At 47.2% G+C, this 17,900-nt stretch overlaps 1 protein-coding gene across 5 annotated transcripts in view; it reads right to left on the reverse strand.

The window, feature by feature from the left end:
• LOC147636880 (calcium-transporting ATPase 8, plasma membrane-type-like) overlaps window positions 1-17,900 on the reverse strand; it is a 339,374-nt gene that overhangs the window by 116,816 nt on the left and 204,658 nt on the right. For all 5 annotated transcript variants that reach the window (XR_015266282.1, XR_015266281.1, XM_086800460.1 and 2 more), the window contains exon 10: window positions 3,951-4,013. Coding sequence is in view for 3 of the 5 variants with exons in the window: in XM_086800460.1 (XP_086656586.1) it covers window positions 3,951-4,013 (63 nt within the window). In the remaining 2 variants the exon portion in view is untranslated. The remainder of the gene's footprint in view (window positions 1-3,950; window positions 4,014-17,900) is intronic.

Genomic DNA, 17,900 nt, shown 5'->3' on the forward strand with positions numbered 1-17,900 from the left:
ACACTCCACATGGCACAGCCTACAGGCTATAGGTGACAGGTTTTGGCATTTGCCTACTCCATGCTCTCTACTTATGTAACATATTACATGATACATGCCGTATGGAAAAACTATGCTGCAGAGCCTCATCCTCCAAAGAAGGATCCACATCCTATGAGGCAAGAGTTGCATAAGAGTTGGGGTGCTCCAATAGGGGTGTGGGTAAAGGGGCAGGTACGGGGTCCGAGGCACCTTAACAAATACACACTCTTTGACTATGATTTCCTCAACATCCCTCCCTCAAAGCAAAGAGTGTGAGACCCAACACGCAAGGAGTAGACCGATCCCCCTCCACCACAAGACTGCAAAGAGCAAGTCCAACTATCCAACACCTCCTGTGTCATAGTGACTTCTAAGTCAGCTTGCGACCCGCAGTGAGAACCATCACTCGTCACCCCCCCTTACTTTGAAATGGGTGTCAATACATCATATCAAAGTAAAACCAATACACATTTTTGGGAGACAACCCAAGGCAGAGGACCCTTATTGACCATCACACATCACACTGTTTATTTCATCCATTTTATGCATAATGCAAGGGCAGAGCACCCATACACACAGAAGAAATCAGAAACAATAATCTTTGTCATCCTCATCGAGGGTGACATGGGCAGAAAGTGCATGATCTTCGGGAAGCTCGTCTGGTGATTCATCAACAACAAGATTAGCATGGTGTTGTTCTTGTTCTTTCTCCTTCTTCTTGAAGCAATTGGCTTCAATATGACCTTTCCGCTTACAGTATCTGCAGATAATGTTCTTGTTGGCTTTCCATCTGTTGGCGGAGATAAGCGCCTCTTTAGTGCTTGAGGTCAAGGATGTAGAAGTGGTTTCCTTGTTCCGGCGGTCTTTCTCAATGAGAAGAGCAACCAAGTCATCATATGTAGTAGCGGCCAGGCATAATACTTCAATGGTTTGCTCAAAGCGAGAAATGCCTTGCATGCTTTTGATTAGTACTGCCATCTTGTCCTCATCATCTAGAGAACACTTCCAACTTGATAATTGTTGAACAAGAGAATTAAATTTGGAGAGATGATCACTTAGCTCTTCATTGTCTTGCATTTTCAACTCATAAAACTTCAATTTCAGAAAAACTTGAGAGTCCGCCAAGCACAGACCAATGAGGGGAATGACTTTTGCATTTTGCTGCTTCCAAATTTTTCTCTGTGGTGGCTGATGAAGTACATCAATTGTGTCATTCTCAACAACTTCCCAGACTCCTTCACGCATAAGTAGCAGCTGCATCTTGGTTTGCCATGTGGGAAAGCCTCCCCCCTTGAACTTATCCATGAACAATGTACTAGAAGACAGCAAAGTCATGACTCAAATATGAACTGAAAACTTACTCTTTTTGAAATGGAATTTAGCTTAAAAGACTTGATGGTGCAGTAGATGGGTAGGAAGTTTTTAGCTTCATGTGAAAGCACCCCTATCTGTGGTGAAGTGTGAAGCCAAGAAATAAGGGTTGTGATGAAACTTATCCTAAACAAATGGCTGAGCTAATTGACTGAGATTCCTGGCCATATGGATGACGAAGCTCCTCCCTTCCTCTCAAACGCCTCATCACTTGCTCGCCATCGCTTCCTGCCATCGCCTCCTGCCCCGACAACCAGATCCACCCAATGGCCCAGCAGCAGTCAGCAAAGCCCGCTCTGCTCAGGAGATGCAGGCATCGTTCTTGTTTGCGTTCAGCAGAAGCTGCGCTTCACCTATGCTCAGCAGCATCAAGCCCCTCTCTTGTTCTGTTCTTCTAGGGTGACCATCAAGTGGCCCTGCTGTCAGTGCTAAGGAGCGTGGTGGTGCATTGTTGTAGTGTCAGTGCAAGTGGTGCACTGCCCCAAGTGTCAATGCAATGGGCTGGACCAGTCCAAGGTAGTTGGCACTTTTGTTTGGTCCAAAAGTGAAAGACCAAGGTGGCCGCAGGAGTGGGCAGCCAGGGTGGCTACACCTAGCAATCTTCCGCATCTGAGAGGACTCCTACCCTTCCGCATTTGTAGTTGGCAGCCAAGCCGACTAGCATGACATTTTCAAAGGACTATCATCTACCCCCCCCCCCACCAAAATGAGTGAGGGTAATTGGCTTTCATTACCATGAGTAAAACATCAACCCCTCCCCTCTCACGGTTGCAGGCAATTGGCAGTGGAGGGACCCCAATATTCCCCACAAGCCCTGGCATCCCATTCTTGCAGTATTAGGCTCAACTAGGCCACCGCATTCTTCTCTTGCACATGCACCGGTTGCTCCCACCCACTGGTGGGCCCAAGACCTCTCAATTGTTCTTGATTGATTCTTGGCATTGGCTTTGGGAGCTTTTGCCCCCGGAAGATCGTCTTCCTTTTGTTGCTAGCTCATTGAAGGCAACCTGGTAATAAAATCCATATTGATGCATTCCCACTTCATTTGAGGAATGTCAAGAGGATGCAATTTGCCTGGTAATTTGACCCTTTCAGCCTTAACCTTTTGGAAAATTAAGGATTGTCTGACATGGCCATTGCTGGTCAAAACCTTCTTGCGGCCAATGTAATGCTCTCGAGGAGACACAACACCACAACCTTTACAATTTCCCAAAAGCACAGCAGGTCTATCGGTTTGTACATCTCGGAGCCCAACACTCTTTGATCATTACCGGGGGGTCAATCGCTTGGTTCACCGAGGTGGGGCTGGCTCTATTCTATGAGGAAGACAGCACCGGCCTTGCACTCCGCCTCACTCATTTTGGAATTTCAACTATGCCTCATGTGAGATAGAATGGATCTTTCTTGATAAAAGAAATGAGCCATGCAATCGTCTGCCATAATCTCTAGGCCTCTGGAAAACCCCAAATGCAATGCTGAATAGAATCTGGGAGCAATCTGGATTTTGCACCTATGAAAGCTCTCCTCTCATAAACGGTAATGCATTGTCAGATAGAACTTGAGTTGCTTCTTTGATGTCACAGTTGAGAAAATTTTGACCTAGAAAAAATTGGTATATCCCATAAGTTTGGTTTATCTCCGTTTACATCCAAACAAAGTAGGAAAGTAAGCTTATTAACATCTGTGAGAGACCAAAAAGGTTTATGAGACCAAAATCTGAGAGCATCATGCTAGACATCCCATGTAGAGGAACTAGAGGTTTCTAATTCAACCCCCAAACAATATAATGTAAATGAAACAAATAGAAAACAGCACAGATCTGTGGCTAACGCCCCTGGATGCTGTGATGTCTCTGAAACATGTCTGAAATCTGCAGTTGTGCGCTAATTTGCTCCGTGAATCTTGCTTCGAAGTCTGCTATGAAGTAGTCTGACTCATGTGTTCAAAGCCTGCTCATAAAGTTTTACTACAGCCTTTAGGTAGTGCATCAGCACTTCAAAGTATTCCACCGTTTGCCACAAGTTTCCTCTTATATGCTATGCAATGGTGTGTATGTACTGATTCATATGGATTTTTTTCTGAATGGAATATTAGGGTTTGGGTTCTCATATCATGGGCTGAGTTCTGCTCTCTCTCCTTCACCTTTGCTTTAACCCATTAATCGAAGTGTGCTGCACTAATTTCAACTTTCCCTCGTCAATATGTTCCTGGAATCAATTGAATCTCTTTCCTTAAAGGTGGCTTCTTCCATCAGCACTCTTAAGGTGGCTGTATGATCTAGAGTAATCTGCTTAAGCCTCAAAAGAGATTCTGCTAAAGTACCCTTCCACACGGCACAAAGTAGCATAGGTAGCTATCCTCATTCCTTGCCCACTCCTCTCTATGAAGTAAACAAGCCTTAAATCTTTTAAAAACTCCAAAAAAACCCACAAGAAAATATATAACGGACTAATTAAACAAATGAAAAGACTCCTGAAATTATATCATTGAATGACTAAATAAATGAAAAACATTAAGACATGGGATCATGGTAACTCGAAGCATTGGATCTGACATACCTTTATAGCCCAATTCAAACAAGCTACTTCTGTTGGGCTGCCCGAGACTTCTAGAACACCTTCCTAGCACATCGATAAAGTGCTTACACACAATTAGAGGTAGAAGTTACCCTTGAAAACTTTCCAAAAATCACAGAATTTTTGATGCACTTCAATTCACAAAATCTGCCAAATTACCAAGCTCCCAATAATACCCCAAACTGAGTACATGACTAGGTGGTGCAGCTGAAGAATACGCAAATGTCCTGATGTGTAATATCTTATGGGTAGTATAAAGAACCTCTTGAGATGCCATCAATGAGCTAGAGGATCAAATTTCAATTGTTGAAGTTCAATGACAGCCACAAGATACATTTCAAGTTTTTTGACATCCAGGAGCACGGACTACAAAGTATCTCTCAAGTGGAGCAATATGTACACCCCTCTAGCAAGGTAGAACCGAAAAAATAAGAGAGGGCAGAGGGGGGCAGCCAAACTGGAGGCCTGTAGTGCCATTAAGGGTCATCAGAGACCATAGTGAGAGAGAAATGCACCTGAGTCCAAATAGTTTCCCCACCTTTCCCCACAATGTAGTCTCCCTCCAAGAGCAGTCAGCCATGGAGGGAGCACCCCTTCTATTCTTTGAGCATTTTACTTCTACAGGGGGTAGTAGTCCCCCATGGGTATACATATGTTTATTAACTAATAGAGCGACCATCAATGATCTAGGGGGTTAAACTTCAACCATACATAGAAAGACCCTCTCCTGATGCTCAATAGTAACCACAAGAAACATTTCAGTTTTTTTTGCCAAGAAAAGATCTTGAATTAGTAATAAAAGAAAGAACATCCGTGATATTTTTTTGCAAAAATGAGACTTCTATTAAGTATGAATAAACCTTACAAAATCACGGCTGGAAGCCGGAGAAAAACAAAGCCTCATCCCAAAATGTAGGTTGATCTCAACCAATTTGGGGCACAAAGGTGGAGCGATATTTACATCCCTCTAGCGAGGTAAAGCTGAAAACCTAAGAGGAGGGGACTCTCTCTCCGACTGGCTGCAGTTAGAGGGAGTCTGCATCTGGAAGAGGGGGAGGGCAAGGGCGCAGCCAAACTACAGGCCTGTAGTGCCATGACAAGGGATCCAAGCCCACAGTGAGGAATGGTCCATGGCTCCACATGTGGAGAAATGATGCATGCCTCTACTGCATCCTATCAGAGTCGCCAATGAGGTGCTCCCATGTCCCTCGACGAGAGTGTATGATGTCTGTTCGGAATGTGCCCGACACTCTCCAACCAGGGGGAAGGGGGGGGGGTGTGGAAACTGGAAATGTCGATAGCCTTGCTGCATCTGGCACTCTAGATAGATGCTAATGATGAGCTCCCATAGTAAACATACCCAGATCTCAAGGGTCCATTAGGATGCTAAGATGTGGCTGCCGTGATCTGAAAGTAAGAGAGCTAGTGTGCTAGACCAATCCAATTCTCCTCATAGTGCAGTGCCTCCCCTCCCTCAGTCACCTGTGCCACCGCCCCCCACGTGGAGGGTGCTAGCCTTGGACATGGACAGAGGAACCGCCACCAAGTGCTACCTGTGGAAACTCCCAAAGGCAGTGTCGTTGAGTCTCCTGCAGGATTTCTTTGTGTGGCCCTCCCTGCAACAACATCCAAGTACCAACTGCAAGGCTACAGCGGGCTAAGAGCGGCTGGAAGCCCTCCCAAAGATGCCACCAAAAGTCTAAGAGGAAGCCCTGAGAGAGAGGCCACGAACAATGAGCTTCTGAAGCAAAGCTTACCTCATTGCCCACCACCACCTGTCCAGCCAAGGAGAGGCGAGCAAAACTCCTAAAGAAAATTTCCTCTGAAACCTCAAGAGGAGGGAGGCAAACTGTTCCTCGGAAGATATGTCTAGGGCAGCTGAGGTAGTGAATCGTGGTGCTCCTAGGAATCCACTCGGTCTCAACTAGGTGCCAAGTCGGGGTGGGAGATGCACCAACCCGAAAACCACACGACTTGATGGAGGTTTCCGTCCATGCTGAAGAGATAGGAGGTTGTGTCATCAGCAAACTATGTATCTAGCAGCTTGTCTGTCGAGGGTGCAAATGGGGAGGCTGATGCCCTGTAATACTATGTCCTCGCCTGTGCCTGGAGGAAGCAACTCATCACCTCCGCTACAAAGAGAAAGAAACGGGGCGGGGCAGGGAGACAGCCCTATCGCACTGATCAAGAGTTCAGGAAGCAATCTCCTCCCACCCCGTGAAATGGGAACCTAATTGTGACCACAAGTATAAAGGGCGCCAAGAGGCTGAGAATTCCATCCGCAACATAGTAATGCCCTCCAAGGAAGCCCAATCCAGCCTGTCATGGGCTTTGTTAAGGTCAAGAAGAAGAATTGCAGTATCCTCTCTGCTCAACTGTGCACATGCAATCGCCTCCCAAAAGGTGATTCTTAAAGCTTGTCCAAAAGTCTATAAATCTTGTAAATCTGGTAAAATACAGATAAATGCTTGTAAATCCCGGAAATGTTGATATCAGCCCCCTCTTCTCAAGCAATTGTCCTGAATTGTAAGAGGAGTCGTATAATCCAAAAGTCCAAGAACATCACGTCCTGCATAATCCAAGGTTCCAAACCAAAACTCCCAGAAAACTCCAAAGGTTCTCAACATCCACAGAACACACGATGGAGAAATGATGACCAATGAAAAATCATGTCTCCACAAGACAAAACCCAAAATCTGTAGATGGATCCACATTCCCTAAAAACAAATCCACAATGACAATCCATAAACCTGTATACTATACTTCCATAATGAAGTCCAACTGTCCATGAAGAAGATCCATAATCCAAAGGAAGTCCATCTGTCCATGAAGAAGATCCATAATCCAAACTCACGTACAAGTACAAGACTACCTATGTCTCCAAACTGGTAGCCAAATCAAAAGGCTAAGCTGAGACTAGCCGATGTAAGATCTCAAATACCCAAAACATGGGCACAAGAGCAATCTAAAAAATAGAATCCTTATCCAAAGTATGTTTCGCAAGACTACCAGATCTCCAATATGAGACATGTTAGCCAAATATTCCAATATTCCTTGTCCTTCAATACGAAGAGCTGTTCCTTCTGTCGTAGCCAAATATTCGTAAGTCCAATACTGGATTTCTCCCATAGCTCATCCTCTCTCAGGAGCAGGTAGCCGTCTGGTTCTCAAACCGAATTTGTGCAAAACCTGCACAAGCACTTGACTTGTGAAATTTTTTTCCCTCCAAATCATCTGTCCAAATCCCCCACAATCTGGTAGATGCCTCGCTAGTGGTCCGATAAGCCTTTGGCATAACCACACTAATACCCTAGTGAATTCCTTGGTCAGGTCTGTTTCTCTTAGTTAAAACGAAAGTTGTGCTATGATACCAATGTAACCGATTTGCGGGTTCACACACGACTTTTTTTTTTTTTCCGAGAAAAGATCCTTTCATTAGTTATATAAAAACGCCCGTAGGGCTACAAAAGATCTCTCCTGCTCCTAAGAAAGAGAAGAGCAGTGAATACATCATGGCAGCCCGGGAGACTCCCTAGGTGCTGCAAAATACAAGCATCAGTATAAAGAACTGAGCGGCTAAATCATACAATCGGGGGGGGGGGGGGGGAGGGGGGGGGGGGGGGGGGAAGAGCCAAACAGGTGGCCTGTAGTGCCAACGGGGGGATCCCGTATGTAGGGTGTAGAACGGGCCACAGCGCCAAGTGGTGTGAAAGGCCTAGCGCCGTAAGATCACCTCACCTCCCCGGATGCGGTCGTACTGTCCACGCAGGGTGTGGATCAACTCCTGCCAAATCCCCCGAACAGTCTCTGCTGGTGGCTCTAATCTCCCCTCAAAGGCCGTAAAGCACCGGGCCCTCCAGGTGAACCAGATGGTGAGGCTGCTGAGGAGCTCCCATCGTAAATCCCTCTCCTGTGTCCAGCTGGCGGACGAGAAATCCGGTGCCGGAACCAGGCGAGGCTGGTCCCTAATAAATCTGATGGCCTGACTGCCTTGCTCCATCTCATAGCCCATAGCAGGCCCTGACGAAGTCGACCAAGCAGCGGCACCCCACGTAAACAGACCCTCTGGAGAGAGGGGGGCCAGAATACGCAGCATCCGCAGCCAAATCTGCTGTGCCTGAGGGCAGTCCCAAAGGCAATGTCTCTGTGTCTCCATAGGGTGGCCGCATCGGACGCAGGCCGCCGGAAGACCGCTGTAAACAAGCCAAGTGCCAACTGCTGAGCCCCTATGGGCGACCAGCCACTGAAAAGCCGAGATCCTGCGGGCCTGCCGACTAGCCCAGAGCCGAGCCCAGAAATCCTCCAGGAACTCCTGTGAGAGTCCCTGCAATCGCCAATGCCCCGCTGCCGCTGGAGAAACTGTCCTCCTCGCCGTCAAAATATGCCGTCCCAGCCGAACAGTATACTGGAAAAAGGTGATCTCTGTGGCCTCAAGGGATGCATAAGGATCATGCCACTCGTACTCCCCGGGGTCCCACTGTAGCCGGGCCAAGGGGCGCGCTGCATATGCCCATATTCGCCAATCCGGGAGCACATCAGCAGGGTCGGGGTCAATATGCCACTTCCGAGAAGCGGCAGCCACTACCCGAATCCTCTGAAAGGTGCACTCTGCAACCAAAGGCGACTCCACCTCCACTCTCTGGAGTCTGCCCTCATCCTGAATCTCATAGTAGAGGCATCTGCCATCCTCAGTGCTAGCTCTGACAGCAATCAGGATCTCCAACTGTGTAAAGGCTCCCATCCACCGTGGGGCCACTGGCTCGAGAGGTGTGAACCACTCCTCTGTAAGTGCCTCCTGAATATCATCCCTCATAATCAGCCCCCCTCTGAAGTGACTCAGCCTCTCCACCTGGATCTCCTCTGGTAGACTGCAGAAAGCCTGCCAGTCTCCAAAACTACGAGCTGGGCCTGCCGCTAAAGGTCCCCAGGCTAGACGTGGCCGAGAACCCAACATATGACCCTGCTCCGTACGAACCGCTGGGCTCCAGATGAGCGGCCTCCTGGCCCGCTCCTCAACACAAGAAGGAGGCCGCTGAGAGAGCCCCGGTCTCAGCAGCTCCCAAGCTCTCAGGATACTCAAAGCAAATCTGTCCTCCCATCCTCTACTGAGGCCTGTCCTCCTCATCTCTATGAAGATCCAGCGAATCTCTGGTGCCCAAGTACCCCCTGCAGGGGGCGCCCGAGCCTGCAGTCGCTGCAAGAGGAGCTCTTTCCAAGGCTCAGCGCCTGGAAGCAACCCCCGAACAATAAGCTTCCCCAATAAGGCTCTACTCTGATCGACTGGATCTATAATGCCCAAACCGCCCTGAGCCAGCGGAAGTGTGATAACTGCCCATGCAACCTTTGCCCGAGCTGGCTGACCGTCCCGCCCAGACCACAGAAAATTCTTGATCAGCCTCTGTACCTGGCTGATGCAAGAGCTCGAGAAAATCCAGCAAGACGTAATGTACCACATGGTCGCTAACAGCACCTGATTTGCCACCACCACCCTCCCAGCCAAGTATAGTCGAGTTGTACTCCAATACAATAGCTTCTTCCGAATGCTCAGAAGAAGCGGGGCAATCTGCTGCTCAGGTGACAAATCGAGGCCAATCTGGCATCCCAAATACCGTACTACTGTACCTGGAGGAATCCATCTAAAACCGGGGTCCGGGCTCCATGCCGGAGTGGGAGCACTACTGATCCAAAAGGCCACTGTCTTGCGCCAATTGATCAGTGCTCCCGAAGCTGCACTAAAAACCTGGAGCGATTGCTCAGCCCGAATGAGATTGGCCTCTTGGCCATGCAAAAATAGGCCCGTGTCGTCTGCAAACTCAGCATCAAGCAAATCCTCCCCCCGGACTGGGAGCTGAAGTCCTCTCAAACCAACCTCCTCTGCCGTCAAATACATACTCATAGCCTCCGCAAAGAAGAGAAAAAGGAAAGGGGCGAGAGGACACCCCTGACGGACTGATCTGGTCAGCTCAAAACTCGGCCCCCGTCCTCCTGCAATCAGCACCTGGCTGCGAGCTGTGGAATACAGGGCTGCCAACCCTCTGATCCATCCTGGCTCAAAGCCCAGGCGAAGCATAGTGCCCTCTAAGAATCCCCAATCAACTCTATCGTATGCCTTCTCAAAATCGAGAAGCATTACGACCAAGTCCTCGCCAAGAAACCTAGCTCGGGCCGTCGCCTCCCAGAAAGTAAAGATGTTGTCAAGGATACTGCGCTCCTTGACAAATCCTGTCTGAGTAGCATGAATCAACTCCCCCAAGAAGGGCTGGATCCTCAAACTCAAGGCCTTTGCTAAGACCTTGTAGACAGTATTGAGGATCGTAATAGGCCTCCAATGCCGAATGTCATCTGATACTCCCTCCCCCTTGGGGATAAGATAGATCAAGCCCTCTGAAAAGCTCTGCGGCATCACCCCAGTGTCCAAAACATGCTGAAAGCCCCTGCGGAGGCCTGGCCCCAAAAGGTCCCAATAGCGCATAAAAAAGGCCGGCGTCAGTCCATCCTCCCCTGGGCAACTATGTCGCGGCAGGACCCTCAAGGCCTCGGCAAGCTCAATCTCTGACAGAGGCGCACCTAGAACTGTACGCATATGGTCTGTGACCCTCCTCTGCACATGGGCCCACACAGTCTGTCAGCAAACATCACGATCCTCAGTGGTGGCTGGCTCCGCTGAAAGCAGGTCACTATAAAAAGCAGTGGCAATGGCTCTGATCTCCCCGAGCTCAGTAGCTACCGATCCATCCGGTCTACCAAGCTGGCGGACTCCTGCTCGCGCATGACGGGGTCCAATGATCTCAAAAATCTCCCCAGTCACTCTATCACCAAGCTGCGTCCACACATGACTATTAATGCGATTAAACACTTAAAATAAAGGCACACAGTTTAACCACTTAAAATCACAGGTACACATAGGAATTTGACACCACACTGGGACCCGAATAGACCAGCACCCCCACTTGGAATTCATGTCATATCACCAAGGAGTATTTATTAGTTACAAGCTTTGGGGACCTGCCTTGTTCCCACACATAGAACAGGCCTGGTTATCCAATTTACATATACAAAGTCCCAAAAGATATCCATAGGACACCTGTGAACCTATGAAAGCCATGAAACATATAAGCATGACTTCAATTTGCACATCTCTCATGGTATCCTATCGAGGTTCAGGTGGTGGCCAAAAGAAAGGCAACCAAGAAGATCTTCAGTAAACTCCACCCAGGCCAAAACTCAAACAAAGCCTTCCGCCCTCTGGCCAATGAAACACCACAGTACACCTAAGAGGCATAAGAACCATCCACAAGGGAAAAAACAAAATCAAAATCCAGAAGCAAGTACAATAACCGGTACACATGGTACAACCAGTATATCCCATAACTGTAACCTCCATTCAAGATAGTACAGGTGCTGTTCTTCAGGTACGGGTAAGCACAGAAGTATGACAGCAAGCATAGTACAGGTGGCAACAATGTACAGCTGGTTGTTGACGTGACTGTACTGCTGGCTGTCCACGGGACTGTACTGCTGGATGCTGAAGTGCCTGTATGACCTGTGCACAGCAGTACAATCAGCATGTATGGCACGTATGGGTGAAGTACAGCAGTAGTATGGGCAGCATGTACACAAATGTGCAGCAACAGCAGTACAAATAGGTTGCTACAGTTACTGCAACAACTAGCCACTGGACCGCTACCCCATGTGTGCCCTATCACATGTTAAGTATCCGATATTTCTCTACAATGACCTTCCAGATGCTCTGAAACTGATCCCGTCAAGTGGGAAAGACTCCGTTGGACACCCACACGCTTAATAGCACAACTTTAAAACCACAAATTTGAAATGGACAACTTAAAACAACTTGAAATTTAAATGAAATGAAATGGAAAATGGACACCAGCACTGGGGCCGGAACGGGCCGACCCCCCCCCTCAATATATGATATATTTATTGGGAGTATTTAATGAATACAATGCTCCATGGGTTCTGAGAACCAGATAATGTCCATGTACATATGAAAACAATACCAAACAAATAGGCTCGGATTTCGATGAAGAAAACTCGAAGCAGAACGACCACTAATGTGGTCCAATCGCTACGGTCCTGTGCTTTCACTGGACTCCGCGGAGAGCGCCTCACTGGTGTTCCGAGACCACGCACAAACAGGCGCTCTCGTACTAACGCCTGGCTCTCCCGATCTCAGCATCTTTGGACCGAGGTTTGCCAATACAGCTTGGACAACCCGGCACCGAACGGGTGTGGCCGTAGAAGGATGAATCCCTTCTCAGATTTAAACATAAAATGCTTTACTCAAATCTGAAAATCACTTACTTGTAGTTGGTTGATAAAAGACCAAAACTTGCGGAATGATGAAGCCACTCAGGTGATGCGAAGTCTTCCTTGTAGAACACCCGGGAGATGATGTACCGCCACAAAGGACACAGCCGCCTCTTGCCTGGTTGCTTCAAGTGGGGGCAGCCGCCAGTAATCACAGCCGCCTACTGTAGCACCAACTTGTAAAAGGGAAAGACGACTGATTGCAGTAGTGAACACAGCCGTCAGTATGAGAAGATAGCGCAGCAGTCTGGTGGTAACAGCCGCCTGCAGAAGGAAAGGCAGCGTAGCCTGGCTAGAGATAGAACACACAGCCGCCTGTAGAGTGGGCAGCCGTCAGCCTATGGTGCAGTCGCCTGTAGAGATAGACAGCCGCCTGTGAAGAGCAGCAGCATGCGTGGAGTAAACAGCCGTAGCAGAGGGTATGTGCAGTCACTTGAGGCGTGTACAGCCACCAGCCACGTTGGAAGAGATGGCCGCTTGTGGGTGCAGCAGTATGTCAGTCGCCTTGTAGAGGAGAGGGAGAAACAGTCGCTTGTTTGGGAGGTGAAGCAGCCGCCAGATGCTGTAGATGAAAAGAGCAGCCAGCGCCAGTTGATGAATTCACCCCGCCAGATAGATGTGATCCGTATACACGCTTGAAGGTGGGAGTCTTTATTAATAAAAATATAGTGGAGTTAACTTTGGATTTCCACGCATGCATGAAGGGGGACTAGTGGGGGTTGGTGACCATGCCCACCCCCACACTCACTTAAAAGTGAGGCTCCCCACCTTGGCCCCTAAGTGGGTGCCCAAAGGGGGTGCCCACTTTTAAATCCCCTAACCTTATAAAACAAAGGGGTTAGAATTTAAATATTAAAACAACAAGTGTGACATACTTACCACCTGTTCACATGCACTAAAACTCGTCAGAATACAGAGCAGACTTCACGACTCACTGGCAGGCGTCCCCGCTCAGTAAGTAACACGTCAGGCAGGCAAACACACAAATACATGTCATGCGAAAACAGTTTCAAACATGCAAAATATGTGTGCATGTGCAAAAAGTAACATGGACATATCTCCCGTTCATGGAACATGTACAAAATATCTGTCGGCACAAAACTGGCACGACATAAAAACATAAAAACCTGGTCTTCCTATGGAGTGACAGTCCCATAGGTAAGACACAGTTCCAAGCACGAGTTTCCCGGGGGGATGTCACCAATTGGCCGACCATTTGGTCCATTCCTAGTTTTTGCGTCTCGTTCACTTGAGGCCAGGCCGGTGTCTCATGTGAAGAGGCCAGTATTTTGCTGACATGGACGGGAGCCAGACTGGTGCCACCCGTGTGTTAGCAGGATGGTGTCGTATGGACGGGAGCCAGATCAGGCCACCCGTGTATGACCTGGACTGTGTTCGATCCATGGGACTGTCACGCCATGGAAGAGCTGGTCTTCCTATGGTGTGACAGTCCCATAGGTAAAACACGGCACGAATACTGGCTCTTCCATGGCGTGACAGTCCCATGGATCGAACACAGTCCAGGTCATACACGGGTGGCCTGATCTGGCTCCCGTCCATACGACACCATCCTGCTAACACACGGGTGGCACCAGTCTGGCTCCCGTCCATGTCAGCAAAATACTGGCCTCTTCACATGAGACACCGGAAAGTGAACGAGACGCAAAAACTAGGAATGGACCAAATGGTCGGCCAATTGGTGACATCCCCCCGGGCTTCTAAAGAGTTGACCTCAACTGAAAAGCCTCAAGATATGCCTGCAACAATTGCGGATAATCTGCAAAATAATCTTCATTTACCTATTTGGCATCAATAGGCAAATAATTCTTAAACTTCACAAGGTATCTCCTGGAAAGCTTTCCTGCAGGTAGCTTTCTCTCCTTGTGAGAAACAATCTGTTCTGGCTGGAGGATCTCCTCAAGCTCTTCAATTTCTGGCGGATCTTCTGTGACAGGCTCATCAGGATCTGGCCCCACATATTTCCGAAATAGACTCACATGAAAAGCATTGTGAATCTTCCAATGACTAGGTAAAGCAAGTCTGTAGGACACTTCATTGATCTTGTGAATCACCTTGAAGGGTCCATAATAGCGAGGAGAAAGCTTAGGATATGATCCTTCTCGTCCTGGCCTCTTCCGAAGCCTAGCCTTCTCAAATTTCAGCAATACCCAATCACCTTCTTTGACTTCCATGTCCCTTCTATGCTTGTCAGCAGCCATTTTATGCTTATCCTGAGATCTTGCAATGGCTGTCCGCACCTGACCAAAGGCAACATCCAAGTCACGAACATATTCATCAGCTGCAAAAAATTTCATCCTTGGTACGAAGGATGGGTGGCAAGACCACTCTGCCATAAAGAATCTCAAACGGAGCCTTTCCTGTGGAAGCATGGATTGTATTGTTGTAGGCAAACTCAACAAGTGGAAGATACTTCTCCCATGCACTCTTTTGATCTGCCACATAACACTTCAACAAATCCAACACGGCTGAATTTGCGGCTTCACTTTGGCCATCCGTTTGGGGATGATAAGCTGATGAAAACTCAAGCTTAGTACCCATATTATCAAATAAAGCCCTCCAAAATAGGCTTGTAGTCCTGGGATCTCTATCCCCAACAATGGATTTAGGCATACCATGATGCTTGAAAATATTAGCAAGAAAAAGCTTTACCATATGATCAGCTTTAATGGTTTTCTTGACGGGCAAGAAATGAGCTTGCTTGCTAAACCTGTCCACAATAGTCCAAATAGCATCATTCCCATGCTGGGATCTAGGCAAATCCATAATAAAATCCATCGTGATACTTTCCCAAGGTTGCGAGGGAATAGGCAATGGCTGAAGCAAACCTGGAGGCTTTTGCCTGTCAAATTTCACCTTTTGGCAAGTAATACATGCACGCACATAAGCCTCAATGTCTTTACGCATGCTTGGCCAAAAGAAATACCTCTGAATCATGCGAGTAGTAGGCATGATACCTCTATGACCAGCATAAGGTGGAGCGTGACATTCGTCCATAACCTTTGGACGCAGATCCTTCACCACACATACGCAATTATTCTTCATTAGATAACCCTCGTTGATAACATAAGAGGCATGTGAATGACCAGCCATTAAATCAGTCCATATATGGCAAAAATCAGCATCCAAATGATAGAAATCTCTCATAGCAGATAGATCTCCATGAGAGGCCACTGAGACTGCAGCAATATAAGGCCTCCTAGTTAGTGCATCGGCCACCACATTTTTCTTTCCTGGAGTATGCACAATCTGAAAATGAAACATGGAAAGAAAATTTGCCATTCTCATCTGCTTCTCTGAAAGCTTGGTTTGAGATAGAAAGTATCTCAAGCTTTGATGATCTGTCTTGACTACAAATTCAGCCCCAAGAAGATAATGTTTCCAAATCTTTAAGGCGTGAATTACAGCCAAGAGCTCTTTCTCATAGATATCCATATGAAGCTCAGCATCATGCAAACAACGGCTCTCGTATGCAACTGCATGCCCTTCTTGATTTAGGACAGCTCCTATGCAATCACCACAAGCATCACATTCAACCACGAATGACTTGTGCAAGTCAGGAACAATCAATACTGGACCACATATGATCGCATGCTTGAGCTGCAAGAAAGCATCCTGTTTCTTTGAAGTCCATTTGAAAACAGTTTTCTTCTTCGTGAGATCATGTAGAGGAGTGGCAATCATAGCAAAATGCCTTATGAAACGCCTGTAGTACGAACATAATCCCAGAAAACTACGTACTTGATGTACGTTTTGCAATTCGGGCCAATTCCGAATAGTCTCGATCTTTGCAGGATCCATTGTAACTCCATGCTTGGATACAATATGACCCAGATAATGAATCTCTGAAAGGAAAAACTCACTCTTCTTAGCATTGACAAAAAGTTTATGCTTCCGCAACTCTTCGAACACTGTGATCAAATGAGTTCTGTGTTCCTGCTCATTCTTGGAGAAAACCAAGATATCATCAAAGAAGACTCCCGTAAACCTGCGATGGGGTCGGAATATCCTATCCATCATACGATTAAAAGTAGCTGGAGCATTGGTGAGACCAAAAGGCATTACCAAGAATTCATATAATCCGAAGGCTGTCCTGAATGCAGTCTTATGGACATCTTGTGGCACCACGCGTATCTGGTGATAACCACTCTTTAAATCAAGTCTGCTAAAGCAAGCTGAGCCATCAAGCTTATCCAAGATATCATCAATACGTGGAATTGGGAATCTGTTCTTGATGGTAAGCTTGTTTAAAGCTCTATAGTCAACACACATACGGAATGATCCGTCCTTCTTTTGAACAAGAAGCACAGGAGAGCAGTAAGGTGAGGAACTGGGCTGAACCAAACCTTTCTCTAAAAACTCGTTTACCTGCTTCATAATTTCTTCTTGTTGTGCAGCACTTACTCGGTATGCGGGTTTGTTAGGTGGAGAACTACCTGGCACAAGATCTATGCGGTGATCTTCGGGCCTTTGGGGAGGTAATTCACTTGTCAACGAGTCAGCAAAACAGTCGTTGAATGCATTAAGAAAATTCAGCCTATCATTAGACATAGCATCCACACTTTGATGATTTGGCAGAAGACTATCACGCACAAAAACCAAGTACGCTGAAAGACTCTTTTTCATTGCTTTATTAATTTGGATGTGTGATACAAGTGGGATGGAATCCCCTTCTTTGCCAGCATCAATAAAATGCATGCGGCCTTTATGCATAAAAGAAATCATATTGGACTTGTAGTCTTTGCGGGGCTCAAGCCTATGGTGCCACGGCTTGCCCAACAATACATCACATCCATTCAGAGGAGCAACTAGGAAATGCTCATTATCAAGGTATCCCTGAATATGAATACGCAACTTCCCAATCAAAGGGGTAACCTGCACCTCTTTGCCAATAAATGCAGCTTCGCCTTCAATCTGAGGTCCCATGTTTTCAACCTCAATACCCAATGCAGCTGCCATTTGCATAGAGATGAAATTGTCAGTTGCACAATCATCAAACATGAAAAGTGCGGGCTGATCCTTGATTTGCCCCCAAGCCTTGCAAACCATACGGTCTTTTGCATCATGACCTGTATTACCTTGCACATCAGGAACTGCATGAACATTTGCTTTGGTGTGCTTGTCCTCGTGCTTTGGTTTGCGATCTGGGCATTGTCGGAACATGTGGTCTTTGCTACCACAAGAAAAGCATTTTCCATCCTTAGCATATTGCTCTCTTTGCTCCGGAGTTAATCCAAATTTGTTCTTCCTTGGGCCCTGTTCTTTAGATGTGTTATTTTTAGCTTTACCACCCTTGTAAGGCTCCCGGAAGTTCTTTTTAGGTGGCTGTCCACCCTTTTGCTGATTTGGGACAGCCTTGTCCTTCGCCTTGGAACCTCCTTGATCCTGCTTGATCTTGAGCACTAATTGCTCTGTAGCAAGGGCAGAAGCTGTGAGTTGTTGCAATGTATGTTTTGGGTGCAATTCAATACCCGATCTATAAGCAGGTTGCAATCCAGAACGAAACTTCCTTTTTCTTTCATCCTCTATGATAAGCATGAAGGGAGTCACTTCCAGCAACACTTTCCAAAATTTGTTAACATACTC

Source organism: Cibotium barometz, chromosome 7 (genome assembly GCF_041138505.1).
Source record: "Cibotium barometz isolate CiBa-2024 chromosome 7, ASM4113850v1, whole genome shotgun sequence".
NCBI lineage: Eukaryota > Viridiplantae > Streptophyta > Polypodiopsida > Cyatheales > Cibotiaceae > Cibotium > Cibotium barometz.